Source organism: Hippocampus bargibanti, linkage group LG02, assembly GCF_051943395.1.
Source record: "Hippocampus bargibanti isolate YZ-2025 linkage group LG02, ASM5194339v1, whole genome shotgun sequence".
Taxonomy (NCBI): Eukaryota; Metazoa; Chordata; class Actinopteri; order Syngnathiformes; family Syngnathidae; genus Hippocampus; species Hippocampus bargibanti.
Window position 1 is genome coordinate 16,515,001 of NC_142735.1, and position 21,647 is coordinate 16,536,647.

General features: G+C 43.7%; 1 protein-coding gene across 6 annotated transcripts in view; it reads left to right on the forward strand.

Annotated features, from left to right (window-relative positions):
- Positions 1-207: 207 nt before the first annotated feature.
- ebf1a (EBF transcription factor 1a) overlaps positions 208-21,647 on the forward strand; it is a 66,360-nt gene continuing 44,920 nt past the window's right edge. For all 6 annotated transcript variants that reach the window (XM_088989658.1, XM_088989659.1, XM_088989660.1 and 3 more), the window contains exons 1-6: positions 208-806; positions 1,399-1,555; positions 2,251-2,314; positions 2,833-2,888; positions 3,915-3,988; positions 5,304-5,372. In XM_088989658.1, coding sequence (XP_088845784.1) covers positions 673-806; positions 1,399-1,555; positions 2,251-2,314; positions 2,833-2,888; positions 3,915-3,988; positions 5,304-5,372 — 554 coding nt within the window. In that variant the 5' untranslated portion in view covers positions 208-672. The remainder of the gene's footprint in view (positions 807-1,398; positions 1,556-2,250; positions 2,315-2,832; positions 2,889-3,914; positions 3,989-5,303; positions 5,373-21,647) is intronic.

The window sequence follows — 21,647 nt, forward strand, 5'->3', positions numbered from 1 at the left end:
CGACGTTGCAAGACATGGAGCTTGGGCAGGGAGTGAGATAGGGTGGAAGCGGCAGGCTGGTCTCGCTGGTGGACAGCTGATTGTCCGCCTTATTAACCGTGTTTGGAAAGAAGGGGGCGTCGCTGTTCTCCTTGTGGCTACGCCCCCTTCGCCCACTCCTCTTCGGCTGCCACAGAAGGTCTAAAGTGATTCCTCTGGGAAGAAAAGAGTGCAAACCACGCGAGCCGGAGCTGCAGAGGAGCTGCACTCGCTGTAGCCGAGGACTGCCTCCTAATTTGCGCCGGGGAAGGCTCCGTGAAGAAAGGAACAGAGGGAAAGAGTGATGTCACCTGGGTGTTTCTTCCTCGCGTGGACTGTTTGTTGCCAAAACTGACATTTTGCGTTTGTTTTTTGTCAGTTTGTACCTTGATCCACGGGAGTGTCGCAGCCTTGTGTTCACTCTCCACTCCCCCCTCCTCCGCTCTCATTGACACGAGGTGCACACTGACAGCCTCTCGCTTCTTCCACATGTCGAATCTTTTGTTGACTTTGAGAAGCACTAAAGTGAAATAGAGAGCGCGACACTTGGCTGCGGTGACAGCGACTTCAAACGGTGCAGTGGAGAGAAAGCGAGAGAGAAAGAGAAAGAGAGTGAGCGAGAAAGGGAGAGAGGCGGCGTGAAGGTGCGTTTTGATGTTCGGCATCCACGACAGCATCCACAGGAGTGGGAGTAGTATGAAAGAAGAGCCCATGGTGGCCGGCATGAATGCGGTTCGGACATGGATGCAAGGTGCCGGAGTGCTGGACGCCAACACAGCCGCCCAAAGGTGAGCCGGAGGCGGCCTGTTGCGAGACGGGACGTGAAGCGGCGGCACGGGCGGGTGGGCGTCAGTGGATGATCTCATCCGCGGCGTTGAGAGCTCCGCAAGCCGGTACCCGAGGACGCAAATGTTGGATCACCTGAACCACCGCTGGCTAGCCGACTTTAAGATTCGACCCGCCCGACGCCCAACAGGACTTAAGCATGAAAATGCAACCTTAGGCGTGCTAGCTTGAAATGTCAACTTTTTTTGCTCCTAAATTTTGGTCATGGTGACTGAAGTATTTTATTTCTTTCAACGCACGCATTACGATTAATTATTTTGGATTTGTTGTCATTACAATAACGCGTTAAAATCCATATTGTGGCTCATGACTGCAGGCCTAATAAATCGGCGTCTTTGAATTTAGTAGATGTAATTATTTTTGATACTTCGATAATGACTCAAAGATCGAACTTTAAACATTACATCAGCATCAAACATATTTTACACATCATTTGGGTTTTTTTAAAGCGAGAATTTGAGCGTTTGCTTTTTGATATCAAATGAATTGTAATGGTGGCTGCCAGCGCTGATGTTTTGCCTGTGGTGTCCGCAGCGGAGTGGGTCTGGCCAGGGCACACTTCGAGAAGCAACCACCTTCCAACCTGCGCAAATCCAACTTCTTCCACTTTGTGTTGGCTCTGTACGACCGACAAGGTCAGCCCGTGGAGATCGAGAGAACCACTTTCGTTGATTTTGTGGAGAAGGAAAAGGTAAGTGAATTTTTTTTGAGTTCACAGATTAAAAAATATACATTTCCTTTTAAAAGAAATATGTAAGTGTGTTTTTTATTTCACCATAAACGCACGAGTTCGCTTGGCCGGCCTGTTTAATCAAACTAATTTATTGCCGAAAGTAAAGTGTGCAGTTTCACAGCAGACGTCGTTACAATTATTGCTCTTGTGAGTTTTAACGGAGAGGCTCGCAAAGTTAAAAGTGCATAAAACCCCGAGTGGTCGCGCGTTATTTTTATTAATATGGAAACATTTTACTGCACTTTTTGGAGCGGCCAAAAACACATTTAATGAAGTAAAAACGAAATTGACGTATTTTTTTTTTTATAACATGTAAATATACCTCGGCGAAACCTTAACGTTTAAATTAAAGTGATAATGTTGCTGTTTCATATGTGTTATTTACTTTTTACTTTGTTTTAATGATAAATACTACTTTGTACGCGTCAATATGATGGTCATTATACATTTTATTGTGTGCCATGCGACCATTAACGTCTGTATTTTATTTGAGAAGGATAATTTAAAATAGAGCACACAAAACATAAAGTGATAAGAAACGCGTTTGCAGAAGAGATTTGAGGTGGTATACGGTCTTTGTTTTTGTTTATTTGTTTTAAATACAAAAACCGAAACGGATGTCCATACCAGTTATTTTTATATTTTATTTGTAGGAAACGACAGGAGAAAAGACCAACAATGGGATCCATTATAGACTTCAGCTCCTGTACAGTAACGGTGAGTTTCCTTTCCGGCATTTTGATTGAACAAATGCATCAAGTGATACACTCTACACACTTTAAGCCAAAGTGGAAGCCGTCCAATTTTATGACGATGAAATACAAAAAAAAAGTTCTTATTTTTTATTTTGGTGAGTGATGAGATAGAAATACATTTAAAAGCCTCACAATTGTGTGTGTCATATTTTTTTGTCAACACTCCAAGATTAATAATTCTGAGTACAACCCTTTTGAATTAAAAAAAAACAAACAAACACGTTTTTATATCTTTTTACCTTCCACTATTTTGAAAGATTCATTATTCTCTGATTAAAATGTTTTGCATTTAAGAAACCAGTGTTATGTATCTTCTATCAAACAGTTACATGTATAACATTTCCAATTTAATCATAAAATAATGATTAAAAGTTTAAACTCCTCTTCTTTTCTTAAGTGCCCAAAGAATGAAACAATGCCGTGATGATAATTCTCTTGGGTTGTTAAATCGTAAAAAAATAACTTTCTGATTGTCTTTAGGGATCAGGACAGAACAGGACTTATATGTGCGACTAATTGACTCCATGACTAAACAGGTGAGATTTTCCATTTTACTGTACTTCCACAGATTCAACTTTGCAGTAGTTCTGTACTTGTACTGGTCTTAATTCTGGGCCCACCACAACCCTCACACCCTCTCACCCATGTGTCAGAGACCCTCAACTACAGCACAGCACAGTCAGCATGATAAACGACCTGTCTTACCTGTGGAATACATTTACAAAGGCCGAAGAACGTAGAGGACACACACAGCCGTCACTTATAGCAGCCAGTTATACTGGAATGTTGGATATTATAAGCATTTGTGTGTCCATGTGAAATGTGTGTTTGTATGTGTGCGTGTGTGTGTGTGGACGGGTTGTGTGTGTGTGTGTCTGTGTGTGTGTATGTGCATGTGTGTGTTTGTGTGTGTGTGTAATAAGTGCAGAAGTGTGTTCGTGTTGCGGAGAGACAGTGATGCATGCCAGCTCATTCTTAGAAGACCTTGACCCTCATTTCCTCAACATGGAACAGACCCACTTTATCCCAGTGTGCATTTTGACCCCCCCAAAAAATATGCAAGCTGTATAGCTCATGCACAAAAAGTGTGGGATCTGTTTTTTAATGATTAATTAACAGACCGGCAAAGCAAAACATTTCAGTTTTATATATAGGTGACACTGAGGTTGAATAGAATTTACACTCAAGGATTGGCATGAGAGTTATTTTTGAGATGAGGCTTGCGTGTGTTTATTGTTTACTGTGCGAGTTTGTGTTGATCGCGGCTCAGAGTGAATCTTGAGTGAGGTTGCAGAGGAAACCAGACTACAATTTTGGACAGAGTTATAGCGAGCAGATGGTGCACTATACTCCAGTCTGGCAGCCCAACAGCTCAGTGTACTGCACACATAAACATACGTGTGCACATTGACACGCATGTGCACACAGGACAATGCAACTTCAGCACAAAAATGCATTCTTCCTTGTTGTTAGAGAGGAGAACTTTTGTGTGCAAAGTTCTAAGAGCATATACTGTACATGAAACAAGACCCAATAGCTCTATTGTTTTTGCTCTCCTCCAGGCGATTGTCTATGAAGGCCAGGATAAAAATCCAGAGATGTGTCGGGTTCTGCTGACCCATGAGATCATGTGCAGGTAAGATTGAGTCCCACATTCCTGCAAATGTCATTATTTTAGTCCACAATTGGCCTTTTTTTAATTTTGAAGGTGTCGCTACCGGAGTGAAGTGAAGGCAAAGATATGAAGAGCAGTGCTAAATTACTGTCCAAATCTTATCATTTTCTTCAAAGTGGGTTGGCGAGATTGTCCCTGGCCTATTTCAGTTGGTAGGGGGTGTGAGAATGTGTGCGTGCGTGCGTGCGCGTGTATGCGTATCCTTCTCATGTTCAACTAATTAGGACAAGGAAAAGCTCATTACTCAAACCCATCCTCCTTAGTATGCCTTTGCATCGTCCTGACAGTGAGCTATGTGCCGACGAGGGCACGCTCGGACCGCGCATTGAAATACATTTCCGCACTCCGACACACTCAGTTGTTTCAATGAAGGCCTCACACGGCCGATGGCTATCTAAAAATACATGTCGACTTACACGTAGGAATAAATGGCCCGTGGCACTTCCTGGTTATCACACAAGGCAATTTAGACCACTTGTTTTCATATGCTGCAGGAAATGGCCCGAGATCAGAAATCTGATCTGGCTCTCCAAGCCTCCTGTCCTGGGGGACGCAAGAAAGTAGGGGGAGGGTCAATCCCCCTCGTGCCACTCTTTTGTGTATTTCTCCATCTCCCGTCATACACCATGGGAGCAGATGCTCTCGCGTAGTCAGATGCAGGTACACGCCGACACGCATGTGTGCAGGCGCAGTGCAGAGCGGTCCGGGGAAGAAAGGGTTGATGCGATGTATTTTTGAAGGTGGAAAAGAGATGGGCGGCATGACAACACACCGTTACATTGTGCTGCAGTCAAGTCATTGGAAAAAGGACTCGTCACATCAGTATGCAACCCCCTTTTACCCAGCATGCACTACTCCCCAGGTCCGGTGGGACCACTCTGTGACCCACTTCTGAAGCAGAGAAAGAGCGAGGCGGGATAGAGGGAGGGGACGAGCTCCGAGGAGGAAAAATTGAGAACACAAGATGTCTGCTTGTCTGACAGAAACGGAGTGAACCTGAGCTTTCCGATTGCGATTTAAGTTAGTCGCAAAATCCAGCCTGACTCAAGCTCACGTCTTTCGCTCACTTCCAAACTGTGGTCAAAAGCACCGTGTTGATCCCACCTGTACAACAGCGTCTTGGGCCCGCCCGGTCTTACCTAAACAAGCCCAGGGAAAGCCAGCTCCTGCTACAATACACCTTTACCTTTCCAAGGAGTCTCCCTTCACCGTTTTGAGACCCTCTTCCCAGTATCATCACATATGATGTTCTAACTCCCCTCTTGTCATCCCACAGTCGATGCTGTGATAAGAAGAGCTGCGGTAACAGGAACGAGACCCCATCAGACCCGGTTATCATCGACAGGTAGGCAAAGACTGACCTGTCGACTTGGCCCATCGCAGGGAAGACATGTTGACATTTAATAAATCCTTAAATCTGGAGGAAATGTCACACGGCTGAGGCGTGCGCCTTGTCAGAGCGAATCAGAATGACCGGTCGTTTACATTTCAGCAGCCGTAATCATCTCTGTGAGCAAAATGTGTGAAGCAGCAGTAAATGCTACAGTAGTTGTGTGCGTGTATGTGTGTGCGGTCACACGCGATGTTTGAGTGGTTACCTTGATGACTTAGCTGATGAGCAGTTCGAGTTACAACTCAAGATTGATGTGTGGATGCGTGTGGATTGTTGGACAAATGCTAAACACCCGAACATGCTTTGTTGTTTTCTGTCCGCACTCCATGAACTTTTTTTTCTTCGAGTGTTTGCCGATCTTCCTGTCATCATTAAGTGGCAATGACTAATGCAGCAGTTGGCCTGATTTACACTTCGGAAAAGGAGGAAACAACAACAACAAAAGGAAAAGCCCTGCCTGTAGATTTACAGTCTGGCCTTTGTTGAGTGGGACTCTTGGTCACACTGATTAATATTGAACATTTTATCCAGTCTTTGAATCATGATTGGTCATGTTAAGAGAACATGATATTCAAGCTGATAACATTTTCTGATGCACATTCTGGCCATGTAAAAAAAGACATATTTGCTACTTGAGTTTTTATGTTGCTTTGACATGTACAAGCGTATGTGCGTGTGTTAATAAGGCAGTGACCTGTGCTATCTGATGAACACAGCTGTCCCCTTCTCACTGCTGCTCCGTCAAAATCGACTCTTATACCTGTGTGTGGGTTTGTGTTTGTATGTGTGTATGCGCGTGTGTGATTGTTTTTGTGTGTGAGCGCCACCCTGGTTCCGCTCCAGTGAAGCGGAAGGCCTCACCTCAGTGCTCCCTGAGACAGCTGCACCCCAACCGCACAGCTTTAGACAACGCGCCTGCCCCATCACCGTTTGCACCAACCGATTTTTGTTTGCGTGCGTTCGTACTTGTTGAATTTCTCATTGGCGTAACTACATGCCGCCGTTTTTTCTTCAAATTGGCCTTGCAAGTTTGGGGGCGGTCGCAATTCGCAGAACAGGCTGAGGCACCGCCATCCTCACATGGAGCGCGCCGTGGTCTCTCCATGGCGTGAGTCCCCTGATATTTAATGGCGCAGGTGTGCAAGGCTGCACAAAGCAACAACAAATTAAAACAGGTGACGGAAAAACAATAGCAATATCTTCATTTTCTTCCTGGACAAGAAAATTAGGTCAGGTGAGAGGAGTGTCATTGGGGTTGGTGGAGATGGTCGCTCAAACTGGAGATTGAAGGCGAGTGAGAGTTGGTGTGTTTGCTCATTTAGCATCTACATCGTCTTGGCAGTTGTAATAATCAGGGATTCAGAAACAAACAAACAACGGCGATGCCAAAGCTGACTCAATTAACACGAACCCCCCTCCTTCAAATTCATAAAGAAATACCATCAGCAGCCCCTCTCCACCCTTGAAGTTATTTAGTTCGTTAAATAAGGGCTCGTTAGCCCACTGCTATTTCGCAGAGATGATTAGATTTTACAGCCCTAATTATCTGGGCTCGCTCAAACTCTTCTGGAAGAGTAATGGGTCTTATTGCCTAATTAGCTCTCTCTTATTAAGATTGGAGAAATAGGCCACGGCAGCAAAACCACAGGAATGAGGAAAAATAAAAGCAACTAATGAGTAACTTATTTGATTGTTAGGAGAACAAATCAGTGCAGTGGGAATCTCACAGCATCCGGTTACGGTACGCCACTCTCTTAAGGAGACATCCTCCAAGCAGCTCCTGTTCATCAGAGAATTTCTTTGGCAATGTCAGCGTCTACAAGCACCGTGTTGACATTAACTCATTCACTGCCAGATGATGTGCAAAAATGTGTCCACTCCAGTGCCAGGGTTTTTCTCATTTTCACTCAAATTGCACGACCCACAGATTATTGAGTTTTAGGACGCCATAAAAATTCAATGCAGCGTAAGAAACCTTGGACTTTTCTTTCATCTAAAATAGATAATTCCAAAGTTATATGGGTGTGGAGTTATCTGAGCTTGAAATGAGGGTGGCTGCACAAAAGGCTTCCCCCGCAAGAAAAACCAAAACCTGAACAAATTTGGGAATGGCGTCAAAATCATGCTTTTCAATTCTTGAATAAATTCGTGTATGGCAGTGAATGAGGTAATTCTGAAGTATATCTGTTGAGAGGTGGGAGATGTCTTCAATCTGCACCCGATCAGCGTAACTTTGGATGAGTTGAAATGTCTTGTTAGTTTTACTATCAATTGAAGGGTGTTTTCCATATTTGGGGAATTCAACGAGTTAACCTGGCAAATTTGTGTCAGGGGGAAGGTGAGAGACTCCTGGGCACCTCTCTATGTCTTCCCCGGGGAAACATGTGGTCCACTTTAGCCTCTTACAGAAACAGGATAATATGAGGGGGAGCCCTTAACCCTTTCACCCCCACTTTCAGCTCTCCTCATCACTCCTGCTTAGCACGAGGTTAATCGTATGCAGACACTGCCAGTGACTCTGTGCTTTGCTGGGATTCACATCACATCATGAACGCATCTAGCTGTCACCCGTGGAAACCTTTGCTTGCACGTTGCATCGCTTCTGTCAGTCTACTTCCTGCTCTTTCTGAATAGCTTTCATTGCAGACTAACCTGTCCGCCTCATCCCTGAATGTCGCTGTACGTATGTGCGTAGTCTCACGCATCACGCCACCTGTGTCCCGTGGCCCTTTCTTGCCTGCCCCGTAGGCTTTCAGAAGGGAGTCCCCCAGGCTGGCTTCACCTCTTTTTTTGGGATCCATCGGACACCCCTGCATATTCACATGAGCATCCCTGCCCCCGCCCCTTTTCTAGTGGCTGTGTTTAGCAGTGTGTGTTACGAGGTGGCCGTGTTTACATGCGCAGGCGATGTTATTTCAGGTTAATTGCTGTTTTCAAGTGTGTGCTCTTGAGTGTTTGTGTTTGCGCACACTCCCGCGGCCCGCTGTTGATGCGGCCCATTTCCTTGCATGCGCGTCTATGCTGTTGTATCGGCGTCGATGTTGCTTGTTTCCCTGGGAGTGTGTGCGGTGATAGAGGCCATTTCCTGGCGAGTGTGTGTGTGTCTTGAGTGAAGAATGTCGGGCGGGAAGTGCTCCTCCCGCGGAGGATGATGTCATGGCGGTTTCCTGTACTGCTATTGGAGCCGAGTGGCTAGCACCAGATTTTTGATCACCTCTTTGCCGCTTCAAGATTAGAAATCTCTTGCCGACGTGTGTGAGAGGAGCAAATACCCGTGGGAGTCGGTCATGTTTTGAAAAGGTTGTTTAGCAAGCTTGTGCATTCTGCCGCTTGCTTGTCACTCTTCTGCTAATTGTTTCTCTTTAGTTGGGAACCCCCTCATTGTTTTGGTTGTTGTGTTTGGATCTACTTTCTGAGGTGAGAGTTCATGTATTGCCATGGCTGAGCTAACGTGCGCTAGTGAATAATGTATTTCATTGACTTTATGTCAGCTCTGCCATTCCCCCAAGCCGAGCCCACCCATGTTTAATTCATCCGTCTCATTTGTGTGTCCGCGCGTGTGTGTGTTCACGTTTCTGAGCGCACACGCTGACGAATTTGTGTCATTTAGAGTCCCGGTCTGCACCTGTCCAGCCATTAGCCCGCTTCTAATTTGCATTTGATGCTAATGTGGTTTACTGGCAGCGCCTTTCGTTGCTGCAGCTTAGTTTTACTTTCATATCCATGGCTGTCAGCGAGAAGGTGAAAACCTATTTATTGTCGATAGGTCTGTCATAGCCTCAACGTTACTAGCAACATCGTTGACTTGATTTTTGTGTTTTTACTCTTTTTACCACGTTATAAAGCCACATGAGACCCATTTATAGCAAGACTGAGTCATGTGACCTCGGCTTGCTACACTTTTAAATACATCAGTCCAGATTTTGCTGCTATTTTTGTACTTGGCTTGAGCTGGTGTATATTTTTCCATTGTACTTTTCACAGTTGGGGGTCAACTGCAATAGACATTTGGTGGTTTGACTTGCCGCTACTTGAAGTTGAGCAGGGCAGAGGGCCAAAGAGGCTGACTTACTGCCTCATCGATATGCACAAGTCCCCTCTCTGAGGTGCCGGCTGCTCTTAGAAGAACACAAATATATACAGAGATATATACAGAGAGCTCACACTCTCAGATAAACTCATTGGCAAATATGTATGGAGACAAGAACCCACTGCCATGACTAGAAAAACACACACATACACAAATGTGTTTTGACCTGCAGTTGCCTGCATCTGTTTGGCTGCACTCTTTCTTCCCTGCAGTGGTTTCCCCCCTCAGGGTTGGAAGAAAGCGCTGCCCCAGGGGAAGGACGGCTGGGATGATTGACAGCAGAGAATTTGGAGGTCGGGGAGCCTCTCAAACAGGGCTGCCTCTTTTTTCTCTCACTCCAGCACTGGAACCCCCAACAACTTTTACGCTTTCACTTGCAAAGGGGGAAGAATCACAGCATACATGTGTTGATTTAGTTGATCCAAAAATGAAACATCATTTCCAAGAGTTGCTTTGGGCAAGGAAACAGGCGTGTATGTGTTGGGGGAAACAGGGGGTCTGAATTTAAATTCTTAACATTCAGTGCAAACTTCACATACGAACGTGCCCTTATTTCCTTGTGGTTTAATTCTCCCACCAATAAGTCAGATGCGATCACACACTTTGCACAGGTTGTAAAACTAATGCCCTACAGCTGAACGCAGGTAGCAAACACTTTATTAGAGCTCATAAAAGGCAATTTACAAATGTCATAACATTGAAACTGGCAAGTAAGGTTTACTACGAAAACTGCTTCGTCATTATTGTTTACTTTCCCTCCTTGATCTGCATGGCCCTCTCCTTGGTCTTCTCCTCCATTTTGGTGCCAGTGTTTGTTCTGACCCAGAATGACAGGGTTTAGCTGGCCAGAACTGGTCCAAATGAGTATCGTCCTACTTCTCTGAAAGACATTTTTGGTGCGGAAATTGCAGGCCGGGGAGCTAGACATAGAAGGGGAGGTAAATACAATAAAGATATAGTTACTGTACAAAGGGAAATTCTGTGTGTGTGTGTGTGTGTGTGTGTGTGTGTGTGTGTGTGTGTGTGTGTGTGTGTGTGTGTGTGTGTGAGAGAGAGAGAGAGAGAGAGAGAGAGAGAGAGAGAGAGAGAGAGAGAGAGAGAGAGAGAGAGAGAGAGAGAGTGAGAGAGAGAGTGTGTCTCTGCTGCAAGTGATGAAAGAGTAACATTTTCCAGGACTTAGTCCATGCCCCAGAAGATGCGCTCAATTTGCTTTTCAAATGAGGCGTGAAGAGCACAAGCGTGTGCCTCTCAGTGTGATGGTATATTTGTCCGTGTATGTGCGTATGTGTGCATGTGTGTGTGTGCGTGTGTGTGTGTGTGTGGCAGAAGCAAAGCTTTATTTTCTCACTGCTGATGCCTGTAGACAGTCAGAGCGCAGCTTAAGTGCGCTCTCATGGCCAATGTGTTACAGGGCTGTCTGTTTGTGCCTGTAATAGAAAAGACTCAGAGGCAGTGTGTCATTGAGCTACATGCGTTCACTGATCTAAGTCTTCTGTCCCACACACACATACATACACACACAGACCCTGATCTCAGGCCCAACGATGCATTGTTTACTCCTGCTAAGTGAGAACACAGACAGTCCACCTCATGCCAGCTCGATACCGTCCAAGCTGGCGTCTCATTTCCTCCGAGTGCGTCTCAATCCCCGTCCCTCTTATAGGGAGGGTTACCTCAGCGTTGTAGCCCAGGATGTAAATCCAGGTGTCCAGGATGAGCGGTCTGTTGACCCGCTGTGCCCGAACGCAATGTATAGTTTGTTGATTGTTTTTCATCAATCTGTTCAGGAAGAATGGATCACTGGCCAGACGATGTAAAAGCGTCGCTCTCAGTTTCACACGCCACAATGGAAGGAAGACCTGCACGGCATGAAGGGGTGGTGTTGGAGGGGTGGGGGTCCAATGGTGGGAGTTGAGAGGCCATACACTCTTGCAGAAAAGTATTTGTCCTTGCCTCCAATTCTTATTTTGTTGTACTGTATAGTTTCACCACTCTAATGATGACGATGATCAAGCACATAAATGTAAATATAAGGCAAAGATAGCCCAAGGAAATATTAAAATCAGTTTGTAAATATGAATTTTATTTGTTAAAGAAATAAATATTCAAAGCTACTTGACCCTGCATGAAAAAGTAGATGATCTTGAACATGTTAGGCCACCCTCGAAAGCAGCAACAAATGAAGTCAAACACTTTCCTATCCTGTTTATATACTGACCAAAATTCTTTTACATCTTCAGGGAATTTTCAGGCCCATGCTTCCTGGCAGAACTGCTTTAATTCAGCAAAAACGTTGGCAGGAAAGAATTAAAGAGTGAATCTCGCAAACAAGCACAGAACAACAAATGTAAAATCCAGTCTGATCAAAATTGGGACTGGTAAATCGAATTCAATTATACTGTCTCCCCTTTTATTTAGAGTACACCAGATGGTGCCCTCATGAAAGCTTAACATTCAGTTATGAAAAACGTATCTCTTGAACCCAAAAGTTTGCTTCCGCTTCTTGTCTGCTACCTGTCACACCAGACAAGATTTCCTTTTTAGTTTAAAAGAGGCTAACAGTAAAGAGGGACCGTTTCTGTACCATTTACCGAAGTTGCTTTTTACACCCATGGTTGCTGTTAAATACCGTCAGTACTCTTTTGGATAGCTGCCTTCTTTTCGTGCCGTGACTTGATGAAAGGCCAGCAGCAACAGCGGCTCTGATATACCACCGAGATGTGTTTAATTGACTGGACTGCGTATTATTGTCTTATTAAATGCTTATTAGCGAGCTCACTACTCATACTGATGAATGAAATCGGATTTTGATTTATAGCAGATTGTGAAGGGCCCCAATATAAACAGCCTTTTTAAAATGGAATTCAAGTGTGGATTTTGACTAGGGCACTCCAAAATCTTGATATTGTTTTTCAAGCCATTCAGAAGTTGCTGCTTGTATTATTTGGATCAGTCCAGCTGCAGAATCCTAGTGTGCTTCACTTTTTTCGAAAACGTAGTTTTAATGAAGTACGCTTCATACTCAAGTCCAAGTACAGTGATACCTCAGCTTACAAACACTTTGGCTAACAAACTTTTCACTTTACATATATTAAATTCGCGACAATATAATCTTGGCATACAAACTAGTTTTCGGGAAACTCACGGAGTGCCACAATGGCTGGCGCACTAGTTTTCGGTGGAAGAACACCAAACCACACGGCTGAACAACGGGTGCCGGACTACTTTTCCACACCCACTTTCTTTGAGTGCAGACGTGGTTTGTTATGGAGTGGATACTTTTGCTTTTTTGGGACCGAAAAAGACCTCTAGGCTAGTGTTAAGCCGAAGAGGACACAAAAGAAAATTACGGTCGAGCAGAAGAAGGAGATCATCGGAAAACACGAACGAGGTGTGTGTTTGTGTGACTTAGCGTCCCAGTAGCAGTACGCTAAGTCGACCATTGCTACGTGGGGCTAAGGGTGTTTCTGTGTTGTCTAAGCAACGGTCTCAGGCAATAGAAGAGGTTGAAAACTTCTGTTGATATGGATTAACGAAAAGCAGCTAGCAGGGTATATTGTGAGTAAGGGTACTATCGCAGAGAAAGTACAGCGACTTCACTCGGATGTCATCAAGAGGCAACCTGGAAGTTTGTCATCCATTTACAACTACCATAACAACGGTAAATAAAACAACTTTATTATATAGTACAGTTTATTTCTTTAATTACAAACTAATAGCACATTTATTATACATAAAATAAGGTATATTTTGGACAGTTTTAAGACTTATTTAGTAGAAAACTATGTTTTATGGAGACATGGAAACGGATTATTCTCATTTTTAATGGTTTCCCTTGGGAAATTAATGTTTGGAAGACACACTTTTCGCCTTAAACACACTTTCTGAGGACCAATTAAGTTTGTAAGCTGAGGTATCACTGTATGTGAAAAAATACGTTTGTTTTTCAGTAAAATCCAAGTATACCTAAAATATAGTACAGTATTTAAAGAGTACACTTAAAATATACTGCCTCCATTTTGAACAATTTATCACAATCAGAATCAGAAAGCTGGAATAAACTACATTTTGCTAAGGTCACGGACTGTTGTCAGGACATTCTGCCATTGGTTTTTCTATGAAACACCAGAATTTATGTTCCATAAATCACAGCTTTCATCAAGGTCCTGGATGAGCAAAGCAGCCCCGGACCATCACACGGCCACCACCTTGCTCGACATGTTCTGAAATGTTGCTCTTACGTTTTTAAGAGGTCTAATGAGACACACTCAATATCATCGGTCCATAGAATATCCTTTCCCAACTCTTGGGAATCATTTCTTCCTTATTGTAGAGTCAGGAACACGAGGAAAGAGAGGCCTGGAATTCGTCAAATGATGTCCTGGGTTTCTTTGAGATCTTCTGGATAAGTCGTTGCTCCACTCTTTGGGTACTTTTTGTATGCAATTAACCACTGGGGAAGGTTCATCACTGTACCAAGTTTTCTCCATTTGCGAATAATTGTTGTCATAACTTTGAGATGTCAGTTACTTGATTTCTTATATGTTCTTTTTAACGTGAAGATCTTCAACATTAAAGTGGGGAACAAGGCAAAAGAAAAAGAAGAAGAATTTAAGAAACAGTGAATACTTTTCATGTTGAGTGATTTGGGCAATGCAACTAAAGAATACTGGACAGATCTTTTTTAAGATACTAGATTTGTCATGTCTATTCTCCTTAAAAAAACATCTCCTCCTTGCCAAACATAATTAAAAGCAGGCACGTCAGCATGCAGGCAATTACGGTCAACAGCAGCATTCATCAAAGGAATGTATATATTACTTCACTCCTAATATATTCTTTTTTTATGCATTAATCATTGACAAATGAGACAGAGCGCATATCACTGTTTCACTTCAAAAAGCCGAGCTCGAATTTAAAGGCCTTTGTTTGTGTTTATGTAACTGATGGGGGAGACAAAGTAAGGCGTAGGCAATCAACAGACACTTTGTTGTTGTACACTGCCTCAGCCCTTGAGCGTGTGTGTTTGTTTGTTTGCTGTCTGAGTGGCTTGACCTCGCTGGGAGGAGTGTTCTCTCCTCCTTGTATTTGCCTTACCGACTGCCACCCATGCGTCTCTCCTCTACTTTCTCTTGCTCTTTGCCCCTTTTGACTATACTATTTTCTTTGGTCCTCCCACGCACACTCCGGTGTGTTTTTTCCCTTTTATTGGGGAGGGCTAATCACACATGGAGTCTTCTCGCTTTTGAACACCCTTACTCAGATCTTTGTTGATTCCTGTGTGTGACGCGGGGGTGAGTCACGCTAATTATCCCAGTTATTGGGTTCTCCCGCATAGCAGCCTTGATTTACATGAGGTGACATTCAGTTCAAACACGGAGACCTTCGCAGCCTTTTTGGGGGGAAACAATTAACAGCGAGGCATTCTCCTGTATCCTCTTTTGCTCCTGATGCGCCACTCCCTCGCTCTCTTCCTCTGGCTATTGTCTTCACTAATACAGCAAGCTTGCAGGCATAGAAGTGAGCATGTTTGCAAGCAGGCACATTTAAAAAGAATTATGGGCCTTGTAAAAATATACCAAGTGGGGGACTATTATTCTGTCAATGCTGAGAGCGAAACGGACGCTCACCCGCACTGATTTCTGTTCAATGTTTCTCCAAAGTTTGTGTGTGTCTATGTTTGTGTTTCTTTTCTAATTTCAACAACAAAGTTCTGCGTTTTTCAACGTTGTTCTTGGATGATATTGGGGTGTATCTGAAACAGGATTTGGGAGGTCATAAAGGGTACAAAATCGAGTTCTACCTCCACATTATGAAAGGTTAACCGGTCACACCGCTGGAGTCATTTTCAAATGACGGAAAATAAAGCAACACCAGATAGAACTTCAAGACTCACATAACTTGACCGGTGCCATGTTACTCCACAGATTGGCCAACAATTGTCATTTATTTTAAGGTCATTGGTTCTCAAATAATGCAGCAGGAACATTGACAATAAAATGATGCAGACATGACATCGTCTTGGAGAATTCATCATCTCATCCATCTAATCAGACTGCTTTGTTTCGGTGGTTCAAGTATCTAGCGTGAATGTTTCCATTGCTGTGTTATTCGAGGACATGATGAATTAATGTGGTCATCTTTTTTGAATTTCTGGCCTTGGCAAAAAACATTCAGACAAAATTTTCACGACGCTTCCTAGCCTTACCTCACTACAACAACAAAAAAGCAAAATTCCAGATGTTCTCCATCATGGGTGACCACCCTTCTTCAACACATTTTCAGCTACTTATAAAATGACCAAGTCCCATTGATTGACCTACATTATTTATTCAATCCAGTATCTGAGCCACAAGGGTGATGGGTGTGCTTAGAGTCTATCCCAGTCTTCAGGGAGAAGGTGGGGTACACCCTGAACTGGTTGTTATCCAATGGTGCTTATTTCTGGAAATATGTTTTTAAATTCTTTCAGTAGTGGACCGTCAAGGCCTGCAAAGCCTTCTGTGCTGGCCTAAAATTACTGATGTAAATTTTGTCCATGAATTCTTATTAAATAATTCCAAATTATCTTTCAGCTTCCTTTCATTACTTTTTCCCTGTTGCTGCTTCCAGATGTGTGTTTTCGTATTGAAGCATTGAACCAATCATATTTCAGCCATTATTTGTTACCAGGGTCAGAGATCAACCGGACGCCTTCACAATCAGTTCTGCAGGCCCTGTCGCATCAAATGCGTCGATGAAACTGTTGATTTAACTGATCAGATTTCAAGTTGGCAACCCAAAATGGGTACCAACGCAAGAAGGCGTTGGACAATGTCAGAATTTTCGTAAATTACAATTGGCTAGTCACTAGCCAATCATAGTTTGAGGAAATTGCTCTTATCACTAGCCGCTACTGACAAGAGCATAATGGCCAGAGTTAGCACACTGTATCGGTAGCGAGCTGCATAAGCAAATATATGATGTTGATTTAATAGCAGTTTTGTCAACCCACAATGGCTGAAGGAGGAGAAAAAAATGATTTGATTAGTGATTTACTGTTAAAGCTATTTTCAAGACGGACTTTTCAAGAATAGACGACGGACATCATTAAGAAAGGTCGGCCAGTTATTTCCTGGCTGATGGTACCCTCTACTGGACTTGTAGTAAACCACACCACACTTTTTTCAGTCTGTTGATTGATTCAAACATAGCACCATTGAAGTCCGAGGAATGAAATCTATGGCTCGCGACTGAATTCTTAAGATGTACAAAATGGACTGGTGTCGCTTGCATAACTGCATAAACTCATACATATGCGCAGTAAGGCATGCAACAGGCGGAGGACAATGAAAAATTTACAATAGATGATAGAAGATGATAGATAGGAGTCTCCTTTTTTTAAACACATCCACTGCCTTGCAGGAATCCACATTTTTTTAAATTTGGAGGGTTACCAGAGATTTGAGTAAATGTCACAAAGGCTATCAACACGCCCTTAGTGAACTACTCGTAGCTCACAATTTACGTCATGGGCACATCTGTTCTTAGTATTACAACAACAAATCTATGAGCGAACGAACAAATGAATACTAATTCTGTTCTGTCAACAATTGTCTTTTTTTTTGGAAATTATAAAACGTTTTGGAGAAGAAATTGCAGACAAATGATTGGAAAGTCAGGAATTCAGATGACTTGCTTCACTTTGCACGGCTTAAATAGTTGAGGTGGAATGTTTGGATAGTATCTTGGAGTTTGCTCTGCCATGAGTATGCTATTCGTCAGCTTTTGTGACAAAGCTGCGTGTGAATTTCTAATTTACTTGCACATTCTCCAATGTTTTGAGGTACTTTCCTATATGCGCCTTTTCTTTCCTACTGGTGAAATTCTAATTGGGAGGTGAATGTAAAGCGAGGTTCATGGGAATCTTTATTTGTGTCATATTTGTGCAAGAAAAGCGATTGCACTTGATTCCTGCTTTTGACCCCCCATATAATCCATGGCTCCCATGCGCCTCCTTTGCAAGGGGTTGTGTCTCTCCCGCATTCAAACACAGAGCCATACTTGCAAGCGCCACCGTTAATGAAGGACGTCTCTCTTCTGTCATGACGCCTCTGTTAGTGTGACAAGATGTTTACACGAACAATCACGGTGGCGCCTCTGATGCGGGCGGGGATGAAAGAGAGATGAGTGAGGAGGAAAGAAGTGGAGGCAGGGATGTGATGGTGAGTGTCTGCATCTCTCTGTTTGACAGGAGGACAGTTGTAACAGTAGCCCACTGAGCGCGCAGACAGAGACATGGGGAGGATTCACCAGGCAGACAGGCACACAGAGGGAGACATGTACCTGTAGGGAAACGCTCTGAAAGAAAGATGCTCTGCTTTCTTTTGGGGGGGAGGGGGGGCTCTCACATGAGCATATTCTGGAATCCAAAGGAAAACAATTAGATGCACCCGTTTCCCACTTTGCTGTTCTGCAGTGTTGACTACAAATGAGTAAATCTGGCATTTATCACATTACTACAAACATTTATTAAAGCCGGTTCCCCTCTAAAGCTGCAGAGATAACAGTGGGTAATTGCATAGACTGGCTCTATTAGTTAAGTATGCCTAATGTCACTGCCTCCAAGCATTAATGGACGCCATAGTATTATGTTGCTGCTCTCATTACCACCCCACTCACACACACACACACACACACACACACACACACACACACACACACACACACACACACACACACACACACACACACACGCACACGCACACACACACACACTCAAACACTCCCCTCTCCTCATGCATTGACCCTGCAGCAGGAGTCTGTGCTACTCTAATGAGAAATGGAAAACACTACTCCACATGCTACAAGACATGCAAACACACACACACACACACACACACACACACACACACACACACACACACACACACACACACACACACACACACACACACACACACACACACACGCGCACACACACACACACACACACATACACACACACACACGCGCGCACACACACACACGCACACACACGCACACACACGCACGCACACACACACGCTCACACACGCACACACACACACACATACATACATACACACACTCACGCACGCACACAAACACACACACACAATTATACTCACATGAACGAATGGACACACACTGAACAGAAACCATTATAAGGGCACTGAAAGGTACAGCAGTGTAATCACACACACCATGGGAAACAATTGTGGCCATATCAGAGTGATCATATTATAAAAGTTTAATAAACACCAAATGGCCTAATGGAGAATTAGCCTGGATCTGCCCTCTGGAGTGCTCAACTATAATTAGTGATTCAACAAAGACAAACAAATGTGTTCACCCAGAGTTTTACTAAGCATTGTGCATTCGGGCCTTTTATTTCTTAGCTCCCTAGGCGGGACTTAACTAATTCACTGCCATTTCCAATTTTATTCAGGAATTGAAAATATGAGTGCCATTCCTGAATGTGTTCCGGTTTAGTTTTTTCATGCGTGTGTGCCGATAAAGCGCTGGACATGGCCTCTGGCAATGTTTATTCTTCTTTTCCACAAGGGGGCAACATTTCTTTTTTTCCATGTCAGTGCTTTGTTCTACCTTCAGCAGTTGTTAAAGCGCTATATGAATCAATATGTATGTATATATTGTATTTTGTACAGCTGCCCCATTTCAAGCTCATATAACTCCAGACTCATATAATTTAGGAATTAACTATTTCCTTCTGATGAAAGATGAGTGTCTACGGTTTCTAACATTGTATTGAATTTTTATATAGTCCTAAAACTCATTATTATTGAGATCCTGGAATTCAAGTGACAATGACAAAAACCCTGGCACTGGAGTGGACACATTTTTTCACATCATTTGGCAGTGAATGAGTTTCAAAAAAAGTTCTCATGACGTGATTGTAGAGTGTCCTTGAGAGTGTTGAAAGGCGCTTAGAAATTCTATGTATTATTATTATTATTATTATTATTATTATTATTATTATTATTATTATTATTATTATTATTATTATTATTATTATTATTATTATTATAAGGAAAATTGTGACTTGGTGATGATTTATCATGTTTTCTTTGAGACACAAATGTCGCCAGCGTTGTCACTGCGAGAATTAAACACAAACACGCCAGAGCCCTGCGCGACCAGTTTGGCTCGTGCCTCAGTCTGGTTTTCTAAGAGGCACTTGAGGTGTGTATGGCAAGAGGAGGATGAGTGCTTGAGATGGTGGAGGAGGAGGCGGAGGAAAGACAAAAAAGACACTGGAAGTGATGGTGCTGAATGACATTAAATCAGTTAGGCAAGAGGGTGTGCTGGTCCCCCCACCCCACACACACACACACAAACCTCTCCTAAGAGCTTGTGTCTCCCCTTTTTATTTGTCTGAGAGCCTTTCCATGTATGTGATAATTGACGTTAAATCGATGACAATTTGTAACTCACAATCACAAGGACCTATCACTTTTTTATGGAGCCTCCACCCTTGCTCATCAATATTACATCAGGACCCTGATGCTCATGGCAAAGGAGTAGAATGCTTAGAAAAAGGCTAAGGGGAGAGAATATGGCTTTAGTGCACTGTGCGAGTGCTCGTGCATGTGTTTGGACGGTAAGGGTGTGTGCGCGTGGGGGAGGGCATCTGCTGAGGTTGTAGAAAATGTCGCTTCCAGCATACACAAATGTGCAAACGCATACCTGACCCTGTGTGTGTATATAAGCCTTGCATACACGTGCATGTGTGTGTTGTGCCTTTTTGATGTGTTTATGTGTGTGGGCTTGCCAGCTGAGTGACAGCCTAGTATTGATCTGTGGGAGGCCCCATGTCATTAGACCCAGTATGGACCAGCAGGCACACGTGGAGGTCAGGGCACAGGGTTTGTGCATGTGTGTATATGTTTGTTTGTGTGTGTGGTGTGTGCGTATGCATCTGTAGAGGAGGAGGAATGGGGGACCAAGTGTTCAGTAGTGACAGGCTCAAGCATCTGAAGGAAAATCAATTGTGTCATAAGAGGAAGGTTTCCTCCAGCCTTCTTCTCCCCCCGCTCTTATTCTTTCCCCATTTTATTCTATTCTTTTTCAGCTGGGAGAATCTGTGAAGGCACTTCACTTTACACATTTACCACTCTCGTCTTTCGTGGTTGCCGTCCTTTTTGCTTGGTTCTTTATCAAAACAAAAACAATCTGTTTTCCTGCTAAAGACACGCAAACGCACAATAGGACAGAACAAAGATTTCATATGTGATGTGTGGATCAATCTATGAGGTTATTTGGGCAAAGGCAGCCATTGGTGATCCTGGATCATCCCTCATTAACTTGAAGGGCATTGGGGCTGTTTGTCCAGGTCAAAGAAAATGACTCCAAAGTAGGGCCAATTAACTGTGAGATATTGATAGAATAAGTTGCTTTGTTTATCCAAACTTTCAATGCAAAAGTAGCTGGACATTTATTTCATTGTGAATCCAAGCTGTCCTTCAGTTATTTATTATGAAGGATGAGCGCGCATGCGCATGTGCGCACGTGCACACACAGACACACACACACACACACACACACACACACACACACACACACAAAAACACGCGCGTGCACAAACACACGCGCACACACACACACACACACACACACACACACACACACACACGCACACACGCACACACACACACACACACACACACACACACACACACACACACACACACACACACACACACACGCACACACGCACACACACACACACACACACACACAGGGCAAGAATCCACCTGTTCTCTCTCGCCTGAGGGCACAAGTATGGTGGATAACAGTTTGAGGGGAGCTGCCTGCAAAACACTAATCAGACCGAACGCTGCCTAATTAGCACAGAGTCCACTGATTGGCTCACAGCAATAATTAACACAGGTGAGAATAATTAGCTCCCCATAGACCTGTGTGTGTGTTTGCGTGCGTGTGTGTGTGTGTATGTGTGTGTGCATAAGATGTTATTATGCAGCCTCGGTCCCCAGTGAGACTTAGCAGGCATAGAGAAGAATCAAACTCATTACAGAAACCAGGCCAACCTGTGTTAGGTGCTCCGCTTTCCCACACCCTGAGAATTAGCCACAGCCAGATCCACCTGCCGTGCGCAA